Source organism: Musca domestica, unplaced genomic scaffold (genome assembly GCF_030504385.1).
Source record: "Musca domestica strain aabys unplaced genomic scaffold, Musca_domestica.polishedcontigs.V.1.1 8, whole genome shotgun sequence".
NCBI lineage: Eukaryota > Metazoa > Arthropoda > Insecta > Diptera > Muscidae > Musca > Musca domestica.
Window position 1 is genome coordinate 21,253,715 of NW_026712409.1, and position 22,879 is coordinate 21,276,593.

At 34.2% G+C, this 22,879-nt stretch overlaps 1 protein-coding gene across 5 annotated transcripts; it reads left to right on the forward strand.

Annotated features, from left to right (window-relative positions):
• Positions 1–205: 205 nt before the first annotated feature.
• LOC101896048 (PDZ and LIM domain protein 7) lies at positions 206–19,910 on the forward strand. 5 transcript variants are annotated; one of them, XM_059131090.1, is made up of 7 exons: positions 206–485; positions 654–1,126; positions 11,080–11,231; positions 11,483–11,571; positions 16,654–17,549; positions 17,636–17,682; positions 19,739–19,910. In XM_059131090.1, exons 2-7 carry the CDS (start codon positions 914–916, stop codon positions 19,893–19,895), a joined length of 1,554 nt encoding a protein of 517 aa, XP_058987073.1. In that variant the 5' UTR covers positions 206–485; positions 654–913; the 3' UTR covers positions 19,896–19,910. The 5 variants fall into 5 exon arrangements, with proteins under 5 accessions (XP_058987073.1, XP_058987072.1, XP_005177743.1 ...); XM_059131089.1 differs by lacking the exon at positions 206–485 and having other exon boundaries at positions 517–1,126; XM_059131092.1 differs by lacking the exons at positions 206–485; positions 654–1,126 and adding an exon at positions 10,792–10,918.
• The last annotated feature ends 2,969 nt before the right edge of the window (positions 19,911–22,879 follow it).

A 22,879-nucleotide genomic window follows, 5' to 3' on the forward strand; every position in this document is an offset into this window, starting at 1 on the left:
TTATTGCTTGTTTACCCGTCATTTTTAAATCTTTTTACACAATATTTTCTCATTTCACAGCTTTTTATTTCCCTACCCATTTCCAATCGCTTAACCAACTCAATACACCGCCTAATTTCCAATAGGGTGCCAAAAAGAATAAAACGCGCAACAAGTGGAAGAAACAGCATGAATTGATCTAAAAGAAAACTTATGTGAAACTTTAAAAATAATCAGTCGCTAAATTGCAGCCAAGCGCACAACTTTTGAGGAATCGTTTTCATTTTTGACGACGAACAATTTTACGGGAAATTTTCAATATAAAAATATAACATTAAAAATACATAATTACCTAAACAATAGTTTGAAGTTAAAAACACGTCATTAAATGAGTAAAACTTACAAGTGATCAATGAAATAATAATAATAAAAATTATATCCCAAAATTTTCAAATTTTGTGCAATTGAAAAAAAATTTTGGTTATGCAATAATACTCAATAAAAATGTAACTAAATAATTTTCCCAATGAAAAGTTAATTGAAAAAAAAACCAAATAAATTGAAATAAAACACCACATTTCACCGGCTGTAAACAATTGTTTTGAGTAATTTCAATAAATTTTTGAGTAATACAACAAAAATCTCATATTTGTGTGTTTTTTTTTTTAATATAGTTTTGAAATACAATTTTTCAATTCATTGAAAAGCAAACAACGCACACACATCAGAGGGTATTTTTAAACAAAAATCTCTTAGCACGAGTACTCTCTTAAAACAAAAGAATTCTCTTAATTACAAAGAGAAAAGAGAAGCACATTTGTGTCTCATGTTGTTTAAAGTGATATCTGTGCAAAAAGAGAATTAAATTTTAATATCAAAATAAACAAAACATAAATAAGCAAAACAAAGCAAATAAAATATCAACAGCAACAGAATGCCAGAACCAAACTTCTTATCAATGTATTCGTTCGGGCATGAAGCCCCCAAAAAGAAACCCATCATCCATGTGTCATGCGGCATTGGCGATACAGATGGCTTTCCAGCATTTGATGTCGACTCCGATGCCTATGCGGTCAAAGATGATTCCAAATGGGGTTTTCTAATAACCGGTGGTGCCGAGTTCCACATGCCGCTGACAGTATTTCAGGTGAGTGTGAAAATGGTAACCCTCTCCCAAAAAGGGTGTAGTAATAAGTATTGTTTTAATTAAATTAATTTAATTTAAAAAAAATTAATTTTTTAAAACAAAAACTAAGAAAATTAAATTATTTTTTCGGTTTTAAATGTATGTAATGGCTGAACAAGTATAGCCAAGCACTGAAATAGATCGGATTTTGTAATACACAAATAGGGAATGCCTAGATTTTTACACCCTACAGTGGTTCGGGTATTATGTCTTTGTGCATTTGTTTGTAACATGGAGTAGGAAGTGAAGTAGACCCATAGTTATTTTTTTCAGACTCTTCATAGAATCATTTTCTGAGTCGATCTATGCATGTCAGTCAGTCCGTCCGTCCGCCCATGCATTTTTGTAATCAAAGTGCAGGTCGTATTTATTATCCGATTTAGATGAAATTTTCCACACAATATTTGTTTGGTCCAAGGACGAACCTTGTTGCTCAGAAATAAGTGTTTCATTGGTTCAGATTTGGATATATCCCCATATATATCTTAATCCGATTTCAGGTTTTTTTGTGCATCAAATATCTAATATCAGCCCAAATGAAATGAATTCTGGCACTTCTGACGGAAGCGCATCAAATTTTGTTGAAAATGGGTTTAGATATAGCTATAGCTCCCATATATATGTTTCATCCACAATACTAATATTTGGTAAAAGATAACATACGGAGATCAGGAATACCTCTGTCAAATTTTAGATTAGGATATAGCTACCATATTAGGATATAGCTCCCATGTATGACCGATATCAGGTTTATTTTGCACCAAATGGCAAATATGAGTCCGAATAACCTGAATTTTGGCACATCCAACCGAATTCAGTCTAGAAGCAAGTGTTTCAAATTTTGTTGAAAATCGATTTAGATATAGCTATAGCTCCCATATAAAGGTTTCATCCGATTAGGGGTTTTAAGTCTCTCACAGGCGTAATATGCACTCCACAAGAATGACATTTGGTACCAGATATCAGCTGCAGCTCACAAATAAGTGTTTCATTTGGTGAAGATCGGTTCAGATTTGAATATAGTTCCCTTTTATATCTTCATCCCATTTCAGGTTTTTTGACTAATATCAGCCCAAATGGAGTGAATTTTGGCATTTCCGACGGAATTCAGCCTAAAAGCAAACACTTCAAATTTTAGTGAAAATCGGTTCAGATAAAGCTATATCTCCCATATATATGTTTCATCCGATTTGGTGTAAAAGTACCTCACATGCGTAATATGAACTCCTCAATAATGATATTTGATGCCGGGCATCAGATACTGCTCAATAATTCCTCTGCCAAATTTTATTGAGATCGGTTCGCTATATATCTTTTTCCGATTCTTCTTCTTCATTCGACAATAACAAAATATATGTAATATCAGCCCAAATTGGATGTTCAACCAAATTTTACCTTTTGGTGAAACTCGGTCCGGTATATCTATATCCAATAAATATATTTTAATATTATCCTTATCGAAGACATATCATGCACCATACAGCCATATTATTTGGTTCATAAATTTTCAATTGATAGTTTTTTGTTACGGGAACTCTACCCCGATCGACCTTTCCTTACTGGTTTGATATATAAAATAACTTTTTTTTCTCAAAATCTCTTTTTCCGAATTTGCTGAAAATTTCCCCAAAGTACTCAGTTTTGGGTGTGGAAAAATCCAATTGGATTCGTTTGTAGGTCAGAACCCCAAAAGAGTTTATGGCCTTTATTTACCCCTATATATGCAAAATGTTAACCCAATTTTTTGAAATACCTTTTGCAACCTTTAATATTGATCCTACAGAGTTTATAGAGAACTTTAAGGATCTACGGTTTAAAATATTTTACATATCAGCTCATTTTTTATTAAAAGGGTAAACCCCAATTTCACACATTTTTTTTTTTGTTTTGCTCATATTTTCCATTTTATTTGGCCGAATTTTGTTATTTTGAGGTCTCATTTTATAAAAACCTACCTTGCTTTTCCATTATCAATATTGGCCCAAAGTTTGCTTATTTGTGGGTTTTGGCCATATTTTCCAATTGATTTGGTTGAAATGTGCTGAAAAAATGTGAAAAATTCACTTTATATAAATCATTATATTCTTATATGAATGTAAACTGGACTTCACAAAACTTTAAATGCATTTTACTCGCATGTATGTACATACATATAAATTCATTTAATTATTTACATGACGTTGCAGAGCCACACGTTTCTGGCTGTACGTGGACCCAATTCTTTTATATAATATTATTTTTTATTTTATTTGTACAAATAAATGTATCCCCAATTACAATAATGGGGCAGCTACATGAAAACAATGTGATGCATGTATGAGTGTGTGTTTGTGTGAAATGTTCAACATCAGCTTTAGTTGATAATATTCTATATACATATGAGAACATACATACCAACACAATTACACTGTGCAACACAAAAACATATAAGAAAAAACAGATTACATAATAAAAGTAGAGCTAACACGTAAAAACCCGTGTCTGGACCGAACTCCAATGCCCTCCAATATATGGAAGGAACTTGAGAATTTTAAAAAAATTCCGTTGAAAAAACGTCTCTATAATTATCAATATTACGAATATCGTTATTTAGGGTTATATGGGGGCCGGGATTACAAATATTTCACCCTTCAAAATCAGAAAAATTTCAGTTTTTGGTCCATTTCAATACCTAAATATTAAGCTATCATCTTCAAAAGCAATAGGCTTCTATTTTGGCCCTATGCCCACCTCCATTCTAATTTGCGAACTGTAGATTGATTACAAATTAACACGGACAGGCGGACAAATGGACGGACGGACATACATAGCTAGATCGACTCAGCTCGGGGGGATAAGAAGATCCATATATACTTTCCTATGTGGGAAACCAATATTTCGAGGTGTTACATAATTTTTGGCCCGATCAATCTTCTAATACCCCCAACACATGGTGTTGTAGGGTATAAATTCTGCACAGAAAGCGATAGGATAATTCGATTGTGCTCCAAATGTTCAAATAATAATATTTGTAGTACATACATCGCTACCTCCCCCACAATCTTTTAAAATTGTGAACATCATAACCCTTATAAAATATAATGTAAAAATCAGATTATCTTCAAATTACACACATCACAATATTTTTATTAACCCATGCTCCGGTGTGAAGATAGAATATATCGGTTCAGTCCTTCTGGTACCTCCCTCACTCACAAAGGGTCAACATTTTGAATATCTATAAAGCTCATATAACGCGAAGTTAACATTCGATTCCATTCAGACGTGACAAATCTCAAGATTTCCATCAACACAGGAACTGTTATAAAGATAGTAGAGCCAAAGTTTTGAAACCAAAACGATTGCAAAATCCAAAATAAACATTGTTATGTTTATATCAGACTAAGGTCAGATACAAATTGGACAATATAGGCCAACTGCTTCGGAACCTCCCACACAAAGGTTCAAAAGTGTGAATAATCATAACTCAAGGCTGGGGGTATACATCTGATGAGCTTCAACTTGAAGATTAGTAAAAATATTACAAATGGCTTTATCTCTCATATTGAGCTTGACTATTCCCATTTTTATAATTTGTATGGAAACCACTATTTTTTACATATGTATAAGTCATGTGCAAATATATACAGCATTTTTCAGTTTTTAAATCATACACAAATATATTTACGTGCAATTATTTATGCGTTAAACATGCTGTTGTATGGCATCATAATTCTGGGTGTGTGTGTGTGCTGCCTAGCCTATTTGGATGTGCCATGGGGACCATTTCCTTAGCCAAATGAGATGTTGTAATAAAAAACATGAATAAATATGCCAAGTGTAGTTGAATGTGAGTGTGTGTGTTTTGCCACTGCTGTCAACATATAAACGCTTGATTGGTTGCCATATTCTCTGTTAAATTTCCATTTTATCCACGTTAAATGCAAAGCGCGCCAATAAAAGTTTATGACAAATGCGGGAGAATGTTGCTCATAAATCTGGTCTAACACACACAAACTAATAAAAGTTAAAGCAATATTCTACTTGCTGTTTTTATTTACGTATGTTGGTTTAGAAAATTTTAAAATTAAAGGACTTTTGAGGAAAGAAGTTATTCTTGAACGAAAGTTATGGACAAAAATTGTTTCAAGTGAAATAAAAAACCAAAACCAACAAGTTAAAAAGTATCAGTCGGTTTTGCCAACGTATGTATACCCTCAGCCAATATTCGACTATTTAAATATATTTTGACCTTTGTTATGATTATTCAAATTGTTGACACTCCATGGAGAGGGTTTCGGCGGAATGGGCTAATATTGTCCATTTCGTATCGGACCTTAACAAATGTGATGTAAATATTGCGACGTGCCAGGTTAGGACTATATTGGTTACTTCCTTCACTTTGTAGGATATATGTGACAATTTTAAGAAAATGTTAGATGTACGTGAGGTACCAGTCGATGGAAGTACTCCATTTTCATACTTCATTTAATGCAGATAAAAATATTTGTATGACCAAAATTACAAAAAAAATCGAACATTTATATCCACATTTGGGGCGAATTGATAAATTCCATATTTATCTCAGGTTTCTGGTTAAAAGAAATATTTAGTTGTAAAGAATAGCTGACTTGTTTCACAAGATGAAAGCATTGAAAATTGTGACCCTTTGTGCGTAGGATGACAGAAGGAGTTCGCAGATATATATCATCTTCACAACAGATTATGTGTTAGCAAAAATGTTTGTATGTGTGCAATTTGAAGAGAGTTGGATGCATGTTTCGCTTTCCTTGAGCCTTTTGCCATTCAGATCTTGAATCGGATGTTAATTTCACGATTTATGTGCTTCACGGGTATTCAAAATTTTGACCCTTTGTTGGGGAGGTACCGGAAGGGTGGACCGATGTATCCCATCTTCACAGAAGATCTTGTGTTAGTAGAAATAATGGGATGTGTGAAATATGAAGAGAACCGGATGCTTATTTCGGATCTTATAATCGCTTTGGTTATTCAAAACTGTGAACCTTTGTGGGGGAGGTACCAGAAGGAATTGTCCGATCTCTACCATCTTTATGACAAATTTTGTATTGATGGAAATATTGAGATGTACCAAGTATGAATGGAATCGGATGTTAAATTCGCCTTTCATGAGGTTGACCCTCATCCATCTTCACAGCAGATCTTGTGTTATTAGATACAAAGGGATGTGTGAATTATGAAGAGAACTGCCTGTTTATTTGTAATTTAAAATCGCTTTGGTAATTCAAAGCATTGACCCTGTTGTGGGGAGGTACCAGAGGGAATAGACCGATATATTCCATCTTCACACCCGACCTTGGGTTAATAACAATATTGTGATGCATGTAATTTGAAGACAATTCGACACTAACATCACATTTTATAAGGGTTTTATTTATTCGAAACTTTGACGCTTTGTTGGGGAGGTACTGGATTGAGTGGACAGATATTATCCATTACCGCACCTGACCTAGCACTGATGCAAATATAAGGATTTGCAAAGTTGGAGCAAAATCGGATTATCCTTTCTCTTTCTGTGCAGTAAATTATTTTCTTTGAAAATGTTGACATTTTGGTGGGGAGGTACCAGAAGGAGCGGACTGATATTGCCCATCTCCGAACTCGAACTAATTTTGAAATTAATATTATTATGTACCAAGTTTGGATCATGTCGGATACTCCCTTCGAGAGTTATCGTGCGAACCAGCCAAACAGACGGACATCGCTAGATTGAGATCTAGTGTCTGAAACCGTAATTTTGATGAGACACGTTTGGCACATATACTCCTTCTATCGATATGGCTGAGGGTATAAAAATAGATATTGCTGCCAGCAGTATAGTTTTAAGTCGGGATTTTTTTAAGAGCTCTACGACATCTAATATTTCGTTTAATGAGATTTTAATAATTTTTCAATATCCGGGCCTATATGCGAGTAATTTCATGAAACTAAATGTTTTTGTGACCCATGAAGCTTGGTCTAAAAATGCACACCGAACCACCTTCTCCAAATATGTTATAATGTCATAATATTTTATTTCCCAAATTACTAATTTCACTGAGATTTATTTAAACATTTAATCTTGTGCTCATAGTTCCTTGACGGTTCCTATTCTACGCACCCTATGCGCGTTAATTGCTCTACGGCGTGTGCCACTTGACGGAGGGGTGTCAGTTCAAAATCTCGTATTATGTTTGTATTTATTGGCAGCAACAATTTTTGGCACTATATCCATTTGCGCAACAAATTATAAACAATAGACTCTCTTCCGTCATATTCTTGCCCCATAGATATATAAACATTCAGACTAAATAATAACAATTGCTCTAAAAATTATTATTTTTTCTTTTGTTTGTTAGAAAAAAAAAAAAAAAACAAAGAGAGGAAAAACCACATACTGAAAGGGAATCTGTTTTTTGACGTCGGCTATTTTGAATATGTAAACTAGAAAATATAATTTCTACTGCCACAAAACAAAAAAAAAAAAATGTTTAAATTTATATTTAATGTACTAGAATACTGACACCATAAATATACAGAGTCGAATAGACTAACTATTATCAATAAAAAAAAGTATACCCTACAACACTATGTGTTGGGGGTATTATAAGTTTGACTGGGCCAAGAATTATGTAACAACTCGAAATATTAGTTTCCCACATATATATTGATGTTTCCATTTCACCGAGCTGAGTGGATCTAGATATGTATGTCCGTCCGTCCGTCTGTCCATGTTAATTTGTAATTACTCTTAAGGTCGCAATTATATATCTGGGCAGTGCTTCGTAGCAGTGCTCCGTGATCAAAAGCTTAATCTTCCATAATGGATTTTGACATAAAGGGGCTTCTAACATTTTGTAGTGTTGTAGGGTATCACATGGTCTTGAGGAAAACTTTAGAACGCCATTTTTTTCTTTTCCCCATAGAAGACCTTTTTCTATAGAAGTCCTTGAAAGTTATTCGTTCTTTAGAGGCCTTTAAAATACCATAGAAGACCTTTTGCAAGACCTTTTTCTATAGAAGTCCTTCAAAGTTATTCGGTCTTTAGAGGCTTTTAAAATACCATAGAAGACCTTTCGCAAGTCCTTTTCCATAGGAGACCCTTGAAAGGTATTCGGTCTTTAAAGGTCATTTAAAATGTTCTTTCTATAAAAGACCTCTTTATCTAGAAGAGATTTATGTTTTTAGAAGATCTCAAAAAGTACGTAGATGACAAGACCCTGAGAAATACTTCTTTTTCATAAGACTTTGAAATGTTTTTTCTCGAGACTTCCTTATCTCAACCTAGAGTGACACACACTCAAAATTTCATAACTTTAGTTCGAATCGACCGTCCTAGAACAATATTGTACCATTATGTACGTTTCAGAACTTTTCGCAACCCGAAAGTTCCAAGTCTCAGAAAATCCAGCCTAACCTCCTCGAAAATTTTACAAATTTTAGATCGTACGAAATAGTACCTTATGTTTTACAATCTTTTAATATTGCACCCCTAAAATTAGAAAATTTTAAGTAAATTTAAGTTTTTCCTTTTTCGAAGAGAATAATAAGGGACAATTCGTACCTCTTTCATTTTGTAGTTTACAGAGGGGACTGACTATTAGTAAAGTAATTGTACAATGGATCCATATCTAATTTTTCTGCTCAAAACTAGTTCAACGTTTCCATACGTAAACCCTAGAAACCAATAGTTGGCCCAATATAAAATTTTAGGATTTCAGCTCTCTTCCTTGACCCAATACCAAATTTAGTACTACTTAGTTCTTTTTGTAGAACTATAGTACATATTTTTAAACCCACCTCCAAATCTCAAACTTGGATGCCAACAGTGACCTTATTATCCGGTATTCCAGCTCCATCTTTTCACACAATGCCAAATTTGATAGCAATTTGTACTTTTCGAACAAATATAGAACACATTTTCAAAATAACCTCCATCTCTTAACTATAGACGCTAACAATGATGTGTATATCAAATTTCAGGATTTAAGCTCTACCCCTTCACCCAATACCAAATTTAGTACTATTTAGTACTTTTCGTACAATTATACAATTATAAATCGTCTTAGAGATTTAGCCCTGTCAGTCCATCCGTCTAATCGCGCTACAGTCAAAACGAATTAAGATAGGAAGCTAAAACTTTGCACAGATCTTTTATTTGTCTGCAGGCAGATCAAGTTCGATGATGGCCTATATCGGTTTACGATATCGGATAGCCCCCATATAACGGTATCTACATAGGTCCACCATATAACGGCACCTTCGATATTCGGTATTTTGATGATTTTAGCCACATTTTCCAATGGAATTGTATGAAAATCCACATAAGGCGTTCTTTGTGAGCAATTTACCCCCTGAAAGAGAAGGGTCCACAATATCGTATATCCCCAATATGACGGTACCCCGTGATATTGGGGATTTTGACGATTTAAGCCACATTTTCCAATGAAAATATCTGAAAATCTACACAAGGAGTTATTTGTGAGTACTTTATCGCTTGGAAGAGAATTACCTATATAGGTCTACGACATCATATAGCCCTCATATAGCGTCAAACCTGTGATGATTTTAGCCACATTTTTCAACGGAATTCTACACAAGGACTTCTTTGTGAGCACTTTACCCTCCAAAGGGAATTGTCTATATTGGTCCACAATATCGTATATCCATCATATAACGGTACCCACCGATATTCGGTATTTTGATGATTGTAGCCAGATTTTTTCATGGAATTATCTGAAATTCCATGCAAGAAGTTGCTTCTGAGTACTTCACCCCTGGAAGAGAATTCTCTATATAGGTCCTCGATATCGTATATCACCTTTATAACGGGACCCCCCTTCTATTGGGGATTTTGATGATTTTAGCCACATTTTCCAATGAAATTATCTGAAAATTCACACAAGAAGTTCCCTGCGAATACTTTATCCCTTGGAAGATAATTATCTATATGGGTCCACGATATCATATAGCCCCCATACAACGGTACCCCACGATATTCGGTATTTTGATGATTTTACCACAATTTTCAACGGAATTCTACATGAGGAATTTTTTGTGAGTACTTTACCTCTGAAAGAGAATTGTCTATATAGGTCCACAATATCGTATATCCCCCAATAACGGTACCCCCCGATATTCGGTATTTTGACGATTTTAACCACATTTTCCAATGGAATTGTTGGAAATTCTACACTAGGAGTTCTTTGTGAGTACTTAATAAAGATTTGTCTATATAGGTCCATGATATCGTATATCCCCTCATATATCGGCACCTTCCAATATTAGGTATTTTAACGATTTAAACAGAATTTTTAATATTAATATTCTAATAATATTAATAATTTTTTTGGAAAATTCCTAATTCGTTTCAATTTGTAGAGGGTATTCAAGGTTCGGAACTTACTGCTTTTTTCACTTGTTTTAATTGCCGTATTAATACATTCGCTCGACACTGTCACATCAAATGTCCGCACTTGTCTCTCACATTTAAGTTGCAGCCTTTAGTAAATGTTTTGTATTTTGAACAAATCCGACTACACATAAAAGTAGGTTAGAACAGAATCCATTTCAAACATTTAATGGTTGTTTCGTCTATGTACATCTCTGGCAGAAGCAGATATTAAAAAAAAAAAAACATTAATATAAATTGAAATATTTTTCTATTTTGAATATTGTATTTTGTGGCGTTTGTTATTCTCAATTTTATTTTTTTCTCGAAATGTGAATGGCCCAAACGAACGGCATGCGGCAGTAGTAATAATTTAGTATTCATAGAGCAAACACATAACATTCGAACTAAGAAAACAATTGTCTGACAAAAAAAAAAAAAAAAAAAAACAGATATTGAAAATTTGCATTTTAAAACAAAGGTTTTTTCCCCTTTCAATTTTTGTGTTTTATTTTCCAAATCAAAGGTTACACCGGATGGTCTGGCCGATAAGGGTGGCATACGTCTGGGTGATATAATTCTGCAAATTAACGAAGAGGACGTAACAGGACTGTCATTGGCTCAAGCTCACGATAAAATCGACGCCAGTGGCAAGAAGATACATTTTCTGGTGAAAAGGTAAGTTTTCAAAGTTTGGAGCGTAGTTTGTTATATAAAGGTCCAAAGGGGATTTAAAAAACCACCTCCTGGACCTACTGTTACTTTTTAAATAAAAATTATTTTATCTCCGAAATGATCCATTTGTTCACCTCATATATTCCATTCCCTTTTACTTTTCTACATTTTTTGTAATGCCTTATCTGACACCCTTTAATGTTTAACTATAATAATTTAACTGAAATGTCTATATTTTTGATTTTTTATTTCAGCATGGAAGAAGATCCAATGGAAGAGTTCGAAATAGGCGAGGAGAAATCCATTGTCCTGAGAGTACCCAAACCAGTTCCCCCACCACCAGGTTGGTAAAACACAATTCATAATCCATAGTTTTTTCTCATCTGTTTTCTTAGCTCCCCCCCGCATGTCGATTTTCCACTGCATGACTCTAGCAACACTATTCCCCTTCCTTTTTCCCAGTTGATATTTTCCCCTTGAATCTCGTTTCTCAAAATTCACCACCACTCACCAATTTTAATTTTGTTTTCTATTTTTTTTTTTTTTTTTCAATAACAATGCGGTTTATATTTTTGTAGAATTTGTCCCTACTCCACTGCTAGGCTCCCGTTGTTGGCATCCCATTATGTGGAATCCACCTCCACCACCTCCCAAGCCAAAGAAAAAGAAAACCAAAACCGAAATCGATGAAGAGGGCAATGAGGTGGTCATTGAATTGAGCGAAGATGAGTCTTCAGAAGAAGAGGAAGAGGAGGTAGGAGGCCAACAACAAGTGTTTTTCATTTCTTTCTTTTGTTTTGTTTGTTGCGAAAAATAACCCCAATTCAATTTCTATTTTTTTTTGTTTGTCTAAATACCAAATTCAAATTGCTTCGAACACACATACACACGCCCAGGAGTTGCCACATCATCGTATTATACGCAATATCCGACGTTTCTTTGCCGAAGTGGGTGACGATATTGAGTTGAAAAATCGCATTACCGAAGACATGCTCCTGGCTTTGCCTACAGCTTCGAAAGACACATAATTGCTGGCGCCAAAAAGATTCAGTTTAAACTTTTTTTAAATTAATATTATTATTTTTAAAAATTAATTTATTTTTATAATTATATATACCCTCTATTATGATCGTAGTAATATAATAATAACCCCCTTAGTTAAATAGTTGGCTTTGTTGTTGTTTTTTTATATTTCATTGTATATATGTTCATTGTCATTTGGAAAAAGGATATCAAATATAAATTGCAGGAGAGGATTGTATAGAGGGTAAAGATCAGCCGAATCGAATTTGTCATAATCCTCACCACTGGAAAATTTTATACTTCAAATTACAAATTCTAATCCATTCAATTATAATCTTAATGGGAAAACAGATTTTTATAATTCAAAAAAATTAATTTTGAACCCTTCATTGAAATAGGAGGTATAGGCCCATTTTTTGTGATACTACCCCCAAATTTTGTAAAATTTGAAAATTAAATGAAAAATAAGGTCTTAATCTAAACTTCGCACATGGTAATACTTGTTCAAAAAATTATGAAGAATCCAGCACATTATGAAAATAGGACTAAAAATTGAAGTGAATAAAGTGAATGAAGAGGAAGAATACTGTATGAGCGTTTTGAAAGTTCACATCGTAAAGTTACCAAAAGAGCGGGAAAGAAATCACTCTAACCAAAGTTACCATTCCTGGAAATCTCCTTGGAATCCGTTCATTTTAGGTACATAGCAACATTACAGGTAACAATATGAGGATTATTTAGGTTAGAAATTTGAATCCTCAAGCGAGTCAATAAAGTGGTCTTTTTGGGCTTTTTTTAAATATTGCCATTTAATCGTGGTAGTACCCTATCAAAATATTCTACACTATTACAGGCCATAACATTCTACTATTGGTTCCGGAAGACATGAAAAGTTTAAATATTATCTAAATGCCTGGAATTCATATTTATTAAACACACATTTTAGGGTTAAATCAGTAGTTAATCTGATTTTCTGCGAAATACTCGTACAAAGCATCATTTTAAAAGAAATACGTCAATAACAAAATTATTCTACATCAAATTTCACTGTAAGTCACCAAAAAAAATCTAAATCCATTTTATACCACGAAAGTATTTGAATCAATGTTGCACAAAAAAAAAAAGAAAATAATAAAAAGTCTTCGGCTTTTTTTCGAAATGATACATTTAAGTAACAGAAAAAGTACTTTTACGCAGAATGCGTCAAAAGAAGAAATATTCTACACAAAATTTTATTATAGATCTCAGAATAAATCACATATCTTAGTTTAATAGTTTTTAAGAAAATTACATTCGAATTTTGTATATTACAAGTGAAAATTACGTTTACGTTTTGTTAATTTAACATTATTTCATTCTAAGTCGAAATCTCCCTTAATACATAAATTTTGGAGAACATTTCAAGGGAAAAAGTATTCAAGATAAAGTGTTAAATTGGGTCTCTGAACAACCACAAAGTGTGTATAATTAATGTATATCATAAAAATATATCATCAATTTCTGTTTATAAAAGACCTTTTTTCATTTTCGGCAGCCTTTTCCGAAATAGTCGCACATCTTCTAATTATTTCACTGTCCAATAGCCATTTTGACTTTAAACAAGTAAAAAAGATGTATGTTCGGAAGAGCCGAATTTGGCAATTTTCAAAAGAAAAAAAGTTAACAATTCTGTTATAATCATAAAAATGCCGAATGTTGCCGTATTAGGGTCTATACGACGACGTGGACCTGCATAGCCAACTTTTGTCATAGGCTATTAAAATATTCAAATGGTGAATAATGTAGCTAAAATCATTAAAATACCGAACATCGGGAGGCGTCGTTATATGGGGGCTATACGAAGCTGTAGTAGCAATTACGAACTTCAAATGCCAAATTTGAAACATTTCCGGAGAATAATGTCGCTTAAATCACCAAAATATCGAAAAAAGAGTGGTACCATTGTATTGGGGCTATACCAAAACGTGGACCTACACGACCCATTTTCAATACCAAAAGTCCTGCAGACATAATACACATTTGAGTAAAATTGTATCAACCTACTTCATTTCGTTCAGAAGCTAGAGTGATTTCCACAGACGGACGGACATTGCAAAATCGACATAGAATTTTATGTATGGGGTCTAAAATGTATATTTCGAGGTGTTACAAACGCAATGACAAACTTAATATACCCTCCATACTATGGTGGAGGTTATAAAAATATATTTTAAATAACTTTCTGTCTTAAGGTTTTATTGGTCAACAATTGTGAATTTGTAAAACTTAATTTTATATCCTCCACCTTGAAAAGGAGGGTATCTTAACTTTGTCATTCCGTTTGTAACACCTCGAAATATACATTTTAGATCCCAATGTAAATCCCCAAATAAAGTAAATACTTATATTTCTGATCTGAATCCAATTCTAAGTCGATTGAAAGACGTGCGTCTTTCTCTCTGTATACCTGTATACCTCCCAGTATTCGGTATTTCGATATTTTTGCCACATTTTTCCACGGATTTGTCCAAAATCCGAAATGGTAGCTCCGAAAATTTAGTATTTTTATGATTTTTTACACATTTTTCAACGGATTTGTCTAAAAATTTGCTATTTGTAGGTCATTATGGGTTCTAGCTCCGGTGGCGAAACAAGGTATGTATAGGTCCAGTTTTTCGTATAGCCCCAACAGAATGGTACCTATCAATAAAGGCATTTTTAATATAATTTTTAATGGACTTTCTTCTCAATAATCTTAGAGTTTTTTGCAAGGACTTTCTGGTTAAGAATTGGGGATTTCTAAAAAATATTCTAAAAGCCACATGTCGTGGATTAAAAAAATATATATAGACAAAACCCCATGATTTTTTTTAAATATTTTTTAAGTTTATCGTTGTAGATTTTTTTTGAAATGGTCGTGGAATTAAAAGAAAATATTTGCTAGGACTAAAAGTTGTGGATTAAAAAAAAAAATGTAAAAGTCGTGTATTTAAAAAAAAAACTGGTTAGGAATAAAAGTTGTGGATTTTTAATAAATATTTGTAGGGACTTAAAGTCGTAGATTTTTAATAGATATTTGAAAATTGAAAACGCTGTGAGATTTTTTTTTGAAGGAACGAAGATTTCATAAAAAATTATATAAAAATTTTTTAAAGGCCGAGTCGTGTTTTTTTTCTTTTTTTTAATAAAAGTCGCGTATATTTTTGAAGATCATCGATATTTTAGAGATAAAAATCGTAGATTGAATAAAATCTGATGCATTGCGTTGCGAATTTTTGTCAAAAATATCTTTTAAGGTCGAGCGTGGCAGTTAAAAAAATATTTTTAAGGCTATGAGCAGTGTATTTTTTATTTTTTAAGATTAAAATTCGTAAAACTATTAAAATATTTTTGATGTCGTGAATGGAAGAAATAAACATTTTAAAACATAAAAAAATGTAGGCGTTTAAAAAAAAATTAAAGAATTTCTTGGCAAAGAGACGTAGATCTATTTAAAATATTTATATTAAATTTATATTAAAATATTATAATTTTTTTTTAATTTTTTAATAGACTAAATAGACTAAAATAGACTAAGAAATACTTCTAGAGACTAAAAGCCGTGGACCTGAAGTCTCGTATTTTTAAAAATATTTGCAAGTTTTTAAAATATTGATTGGCAGAAGGTATTTTCGAAGGGAATTCAACGACCTCTTCAGAGTCCTGTATTTTAAGAATATTTCAAGAATTTCCTTTTTTATGGTGGGATCAATTCTAGTTATTTATTATTCTATATATACACTTGCAATATCGGCTTGGGCCATTTACTGGTTTTAATTTCGAACTCCAAATACTTTTTTCGGAACAATTCCAAAGTGGATGGAACGGTTATATGCGGACTGTACGGACATGTGCACCGACAATTTCCTATCACACGACGTGGTATTTAATACAAAATTGAAATACCAAATATGAAATAATTTCGTTGAAACATGTGGCTTATACCATCAAAATAACTTATATTGGTAGGAAAGGTTCTATGCGGTCTATACAAAAACTTAGACCTATAGGGACAGTCCTTTTCTAGGAAGGTTTTTTGCCCATTGAGGACACGGTAACAAAGAGTGAATCTACATAATCCAGTTTTAATGCTAAAAGTTCTGCAGACTTTAAATATATTAGAGAAAATTGCATCATTCCGTTTGGAAGCGGACAAAGATATGGATAGAAAGAAACAGTCTGGCGGATTGACATAACATTTAAACGATCAAGAATATAATATGCTAATTTCGAGGAATTATACATAGAATGACAAACATAATATATCCAGCGTAGGGTGGTATATTTTTTCCCAATATTTGATATCCTTCCTCCTGCCTACTCATTCAACTCCCCAATAAAATATCACTTTATTAACAAAAAACATCGAAACATTGTCTTATAGGTGCCTCCATAGAGGCACGTCTACGGGCGATGCAAAGGAAACTGTCGGAAATTGCTGAAATACCGAAAATTCTCTCCTCGACCTTGGCCACGGTGTCGCAGACATTTGAAAAGTTGAATCTCACAGGAATGCCGCCGAATCCCAACTACACAGCCGGTGACATCTACCAACAACATTTGCAGAGGCGTAAGCTATCATATGATGAAGATGCCTTCGATTATGAGCTGAGTGATGGGGGAAATAGTGAGATAGATGAAGAGGATGAAGAGCAGGTGGAAAAGAAGAAGAAGACCAAGAAGAAGTTACATGCTGCAGGGCATGATGATAATGATGAGTTCAATGCCAAGGAGGCCTATCAACGATTAAAGAAACATATTGCTGCTAGACGTCGAAGGAAATCAAAGGAAATAACACCAGAATCTGATTATGCCTCGGAAAATAATTACTCGTTGAAGGACGAGCGGAGGGCTCGCAAGGGAAGTGATGAGGAAGATGTCGACGACGACGAAGATGATGATGGCGATGGCGATAAGACCATAAGTAGTGATAATACCTGTGAAGAGTTTAACATGAAGTGTTTCTTAACACCTGGAGGTCATGACCCCAATGCCAATGGAACAGATGATGAAATCGATGACGAGGACGACGACGACGAAGATGATTTTCTTACAGCAACATTTACATGGAATTTATCGAATAAATCAAAATTGCATAACAGCTCCAAAGACTCTAGCACACATTCAGATAATCCCAGCATCGACTCGTGTGTCAGCAGTGATGAAGATGGTCCCTCGAGGGAGAAGGAAAGAAATCTGATTGCCACACTAAAACAGCATGAAGCCTCCGTAAATAATGCCCACGAACAGGTTGAGGAGTCCACATCAAAACAACCAAAGGTGAGTGGTGATGCTTCTATGGGCCTACTTGAATGTAGGATTAATTTTTTTTGTTGTTTAATTTTTTTCTTCGAATCTTTTAACAGCTGGATAAGTTTTGGCCTTGGGCAGATCGTGAAAAAATTATTTACAAGTAAGTATTAAAACCGTTTAATTACAACAATATTGGCAGAGATGATAGGTTGAAATAATTAGGCCAATAGGGGAGGCATATATTAAATACTTTGTTATTTCGTTTTCTATTTTCATTCTTTCATACTTTGCTTTATGTAAAAGTTTTCCGCGAATTAGTAAAGGTTATTTTGGTCATATTAGTTTTGTAGAAGCCAAATCTCTTTCTTAGAAATTGTGAACCTAGTCCTAGTTCACTTAAGAGAAAAGGAACACTTCTTTCAAAAAGTCCAGAAGATTTTCGTCCCAGCAGCCGAAGCTTTATATTTCTTCTTCTGGGTGTCTTCTTCATAGAAGACCTGGATGTCTTCTTCATAGAAGACCTGGAGGTCTTCTTCATAAAAGACCTGGAGGTCTTCTTCATAGAAGACCTGGAGGTCTTCTTCATAGAAGATCTGGAGTTCTTCCTCATAGAAGATCTGGAGTTCTTCCTCATAGAAGACCTGGAGGTCTTCTTCATAGAAGATCTGGAGTTCTTCCTCATAGAAGACCTGGAGGTCTTCTTCATAGAAGATCTGGAGTTCTTCTTCATAGAAGATCTGGAGTTCTTCCTCATAGAAGACCTGGAGGTCTTCTTCATAGAAGATCTGGAGTTCTTCCTCATAGAAGACCTGGAGGTCTTCTTCATAGAAAAGGTAGAGGTATTCTCCATAGAAATAATATAGGTCTTCGCCATAGCAGACCTTGGGGACTTCTCCATAGAAGACCAGAACGTCTTCTCCTTCCATAGAGAAGACCTAGGTGTCGTCTTTATAGGAGACCTACAGGACTTCTCCATAGAAGACCTAGAGGACTTCTCCATAGAAGGCGTTGAGGTCTTCTCCATACAAGACCTTGAGGTCTTCTTCATTGAAGACCTTGAAGTCTTCTCTATAGAAAACCTTGAGGTATTAACCATAGCAGACCCAGAGGAAAGCCCATAGGTATTGTCCATAGAAGGTGTTCTCCATAAAAGATCTAGGTGTCTTCCCAATAGAAGGCCTAGATTTCGACTCCATAGAAGGCATAGAGGCCTTCTCCATAGAACACCAAAAATTTTTCTCCGTAGAAGAAATAGAGGTCTTCTCCATAGAAGACCAAGAACGTTCCTTCAAAGAATACCTAGAGATTTTCTCCATGGAAGACCAAGAGGTCTTCTCCACAGAAGACCTGGAAGTCTTCTTCACAGAAGACCTGGAAGTCTTCTTCACAGAAGACCTGGAGGTCTTCTCCACAGAAGACCTGGTGGTCCTCTCAACAGAAGACCTGGAGGTCCTCTGCATAGAAGAGATAATAATCTTCTCCATAGAAGACTTAAAGAACAGGTATTCTCTATAGAATACCTACAGGTCTTCTCCATAGAAGACCTCTGCATAGAAGAGATAATGGTCTTCTAGATATAAAGTTCTTTCCCCAGAAGATCTTCTTCAGAGAAGGCCAAAGATTTTGTTCACAGAAATCCAAAAGGTGTTTTCTGCATATCATCAAAGGTGCTCTCCACAAAAGACTTAAAATTTTCAGTGATGACAAACGACTTTTTTTCTATTGAAAAGCATGCGGTCTTCTTCATAGAAGACCAAAAATTCTTCCAAATAGAATGCCAACAACTTTTCCTCCATAGGTCTTCTTCAGAGATTATCAAAATTCTTCTTCTTAGATTCGTACCAAAAGTACCGAAAAGTTTTCACCACAAAAATCCAAAAGGTTTTCTCTCTTTAACGTCATAATTTCATATATTCCATTGTACACCAGAATGTTCGTTTCTTCATAGGAGACCCATTTCATTCCTTTCCGCCATATGTTTCCAATGTCATATATTGCCATGCCACATAGAAATTTGTCGATATTGACATCAATGTTTTATCCCTACTCCCCATTGGCATATCTCATCGCAGACACACTTAATTACAAACCAACCAATACAATCCAATCATACCTGCACTCATTACATAACGACATATCCATTGATTGGTGAAATCTCCATTTCTTATAAATTTCTAATTTTCCTTCATTTTCCCCCCATATTTTTCTCATTACAGGCAATCGACTTGTCATTTGGTTCCTAAGAAACCCTTGGGTCTCATTGAGCAGCGTATCCAGTTGTTGGCTAAACGTAATCTGTTGGAGCATTTGGGACCTAACAACAATAACAACGTTAGCAACAGCAGCAGCAACAACATCAAATGCAATAAATAAACCACATTCGTTGTTCTAAGAATTTTTCATTCATTTAAATTTATTTATTTTTTTATTGTTATTTATTGTTTTTCTCTTCTACTCTATCCTTTTTTATTTTTGTATTTTTTTGGGAATTTTCACTGCCATGTTTGGAGACACGTGCCTGCCGTTCTTATTTTTCTCATCGTGGAATTTGAAAACACATACTCCATTTTTTTGGAATTGTTTTGTGAGTTTTATTATTTTTTGTTTTGTTTTAAATAAAATAAATAAAATCAAATCAAAAGATTTTTTTTGGTCGGCGTCCTTGTTATTTATGAAAAGTCAATATTTATTCAATATGACCGGGGCTTAATTTAAATTGTGTGCCTCGAATGTATGGTTGTCTGCCGCTGCTGGTGGACGTGGTGATAATCAGGGTAATTTAGTATTTACTTTGTGGAGAACTGTATGTAATTAATATTGAATGACGATTGTGTGTTTGGGATTGTAAATAAATTATTTAAATTATTTATTTAATGCTAATTGTGAAATTACACTAATTAGAAAATTGGGAGTTCAGGCAAATTTAGTGAATTTATATTAAGCAAATAATTGCATTCTGAAAGGAAATATTTAAACTAAATTAGGATAATATTCGGAACGGAGGCATATAAAAGAAGAACAGTTCGTTTTTATACCCTACATCACAAGGTGGTCAGGGTATTATGTCTTTGTGCATTTGTTTGTAACATGGAGAAGGAAGCGAGATAGACCCATAGTTATTTTTGAGGATCTCCATAGAATCACTTTCTGAGTTGATTTATGCATGTCAGTCCGTCTGTCCGTCCGTCTGTCTGTCCATGTATTCTTGTGAACAAAATGCAGGTTGCATTTATTATCCGACTAAGATGAAATTTTGCACAAATCATTTGTTTGGCCCATGGACGAACCCTATTGAAATTGGAGATAATCGGTAAAAAATTTGATATAGCTCTCATATATATCTTCGTTTGATTTGCCTTTTATTGTGCACCAAACGTGTAATATCAGCCCGAATTGGAATTTTGCACATACAATCAAATTAAGTATGCCGAATTTGATCGAAATCGGTTCAGATATAGCTACAGCTCCCATATATACTGTTCATCCGATTTGTTATTTTTGTTCTCTGAAGCCGTAATATGCACTCTGTAACAACAATATTTGGGGAAATATATCAAATTCAGCTCAGATATACCTTTGCTAAATTATATTGAGATCGGTTCAGATTTGGATATAGCTCCCATATATATCTTTATATGATTTCAAATTAATTTTGCACCAAATGGGCAATACAAATCCGAATTTAAAAGATACAAATGCCATATTTAGTCCTTTGAACTTTAAATTATAATTATAATCATGGCGTGTATGATTGAATTCTCCCATAAAAACTTTTAATTGCTATGTGGAGCTCTACTAAATTAGCAAAGTGGTGTAGGGTATCATAAAGTCGGCCCCGCCAATATTACAAAATTTTTCAAAAACATAAATGTATTTTTCAAATAAAAAAAAATGCAAGTCTACCTCATGTGAGGTCCGAAGGATTACATAACATAAACTTGGAAGCATTTCCTCTTAGACACGCAAAACCCATTTTTATAGAAAATGAAAAAAGAAAATTTCGCAAGGCATAGTTTGCAAACTGCAAAGAAAACCCTCTTCCAACCCCCAAAAGGCCAAGAGTTATTTCCAGCGAAAATAAAAGATTCCCTCCGTAAAAGACCAGTATTCTCTTTTAAAGAAGACCATTAGAATTATGCCTCAGAAGTCTTCCTAATGGAAAGTTTTTTTTTACCATAAAGGAGCTAAAAACCTTCTCCATAGCAATCTTTTTGCCTTCTCCATAAAGACCAGGTATTCATTACGAAAATATTAAAGATCTACTCTAAAACACCAAAGGTCATTTCATTCTTTTCAAAAGACAAAAAGATATTCTATGGAAATCAGTAAGACTTCCATAGATATGACTAAGAGATATTCTCTTTGAAATACCAAAGGACCCATACATTTAAGACCAGAAACTTGTTCTTTTAGTGAATTCCAATATACTTTATTCAAAGAAGGGCAACAAATTTTCTTCATAACGGATCCAAATTATTATTTATAAATGAACAAACGATATCCATCCAGAAAGACAGCAAAAGGAAGAAAAAAGCAGGAAGACGAACACAAAGTTGACTAAATAGACGGAAAAACGGTCTCTGACTAGAAAGCAAAACGAAAAAAGTTTATCTCTATAGAAAAAACAAAGCTCTTTCTGATAAAAACCGAAATATACTCCCAATAGAAGATAAAAGATCTTTATATAGAAGACCTAAAGGCTCTCTCGATAGAAGATAGAAATACATCAAAAAATGAGCGAAAAGTCTAATCGAACATTATTCTAAAAATCTCTCAATAAAAGACCAAACAGCCAAATGTTTTTCTCAATGAAGGGAGAAAGGTTTTCTTCAGAGAAGTCCAAAGGTTGTATCTACAGAAAACCAAAGGGCCGTTTCCAAAGAAGACCAAAAGGTCTTTCCATAGAAGATCAAACATTCTCCTCCATAGAAGACCTAGGGGTCTTCTCTATAGAAGACCTAGAGGTCTTCTCCATAGAAGACCTAGAGGTCTTCTCCATAGAAGACCTAGAGGTCTTCTCCATAGAAGACCTAGAGGTCTTCTCCATAGAAGACCTAGAGGTCTTCTCCATAGAAGACCTAGAGGTCTTCTCCATAGAAGACCTAGAGGTCTTCTCCATAGAAGACCTAGAGGTCTTCTCCATAGAAGACCTAGAGGTCTTCTCCATAGAAGACCTAGAGGTCTTCTCCATAGAAGACCTAGAGGTCTTCTCCATAGAAGACCTAGAGGTCTTCTCCATAGAAGACCTAGAGGTCTTCTCCTAGAGGTCTTCTCCTCTAGGTCTTCTCCATAGAAGACCTAGAGGTCTTCTCCATAGAAGACCTAGAGGTCTTCTCCATAGAAGACCTAGAGGTCTT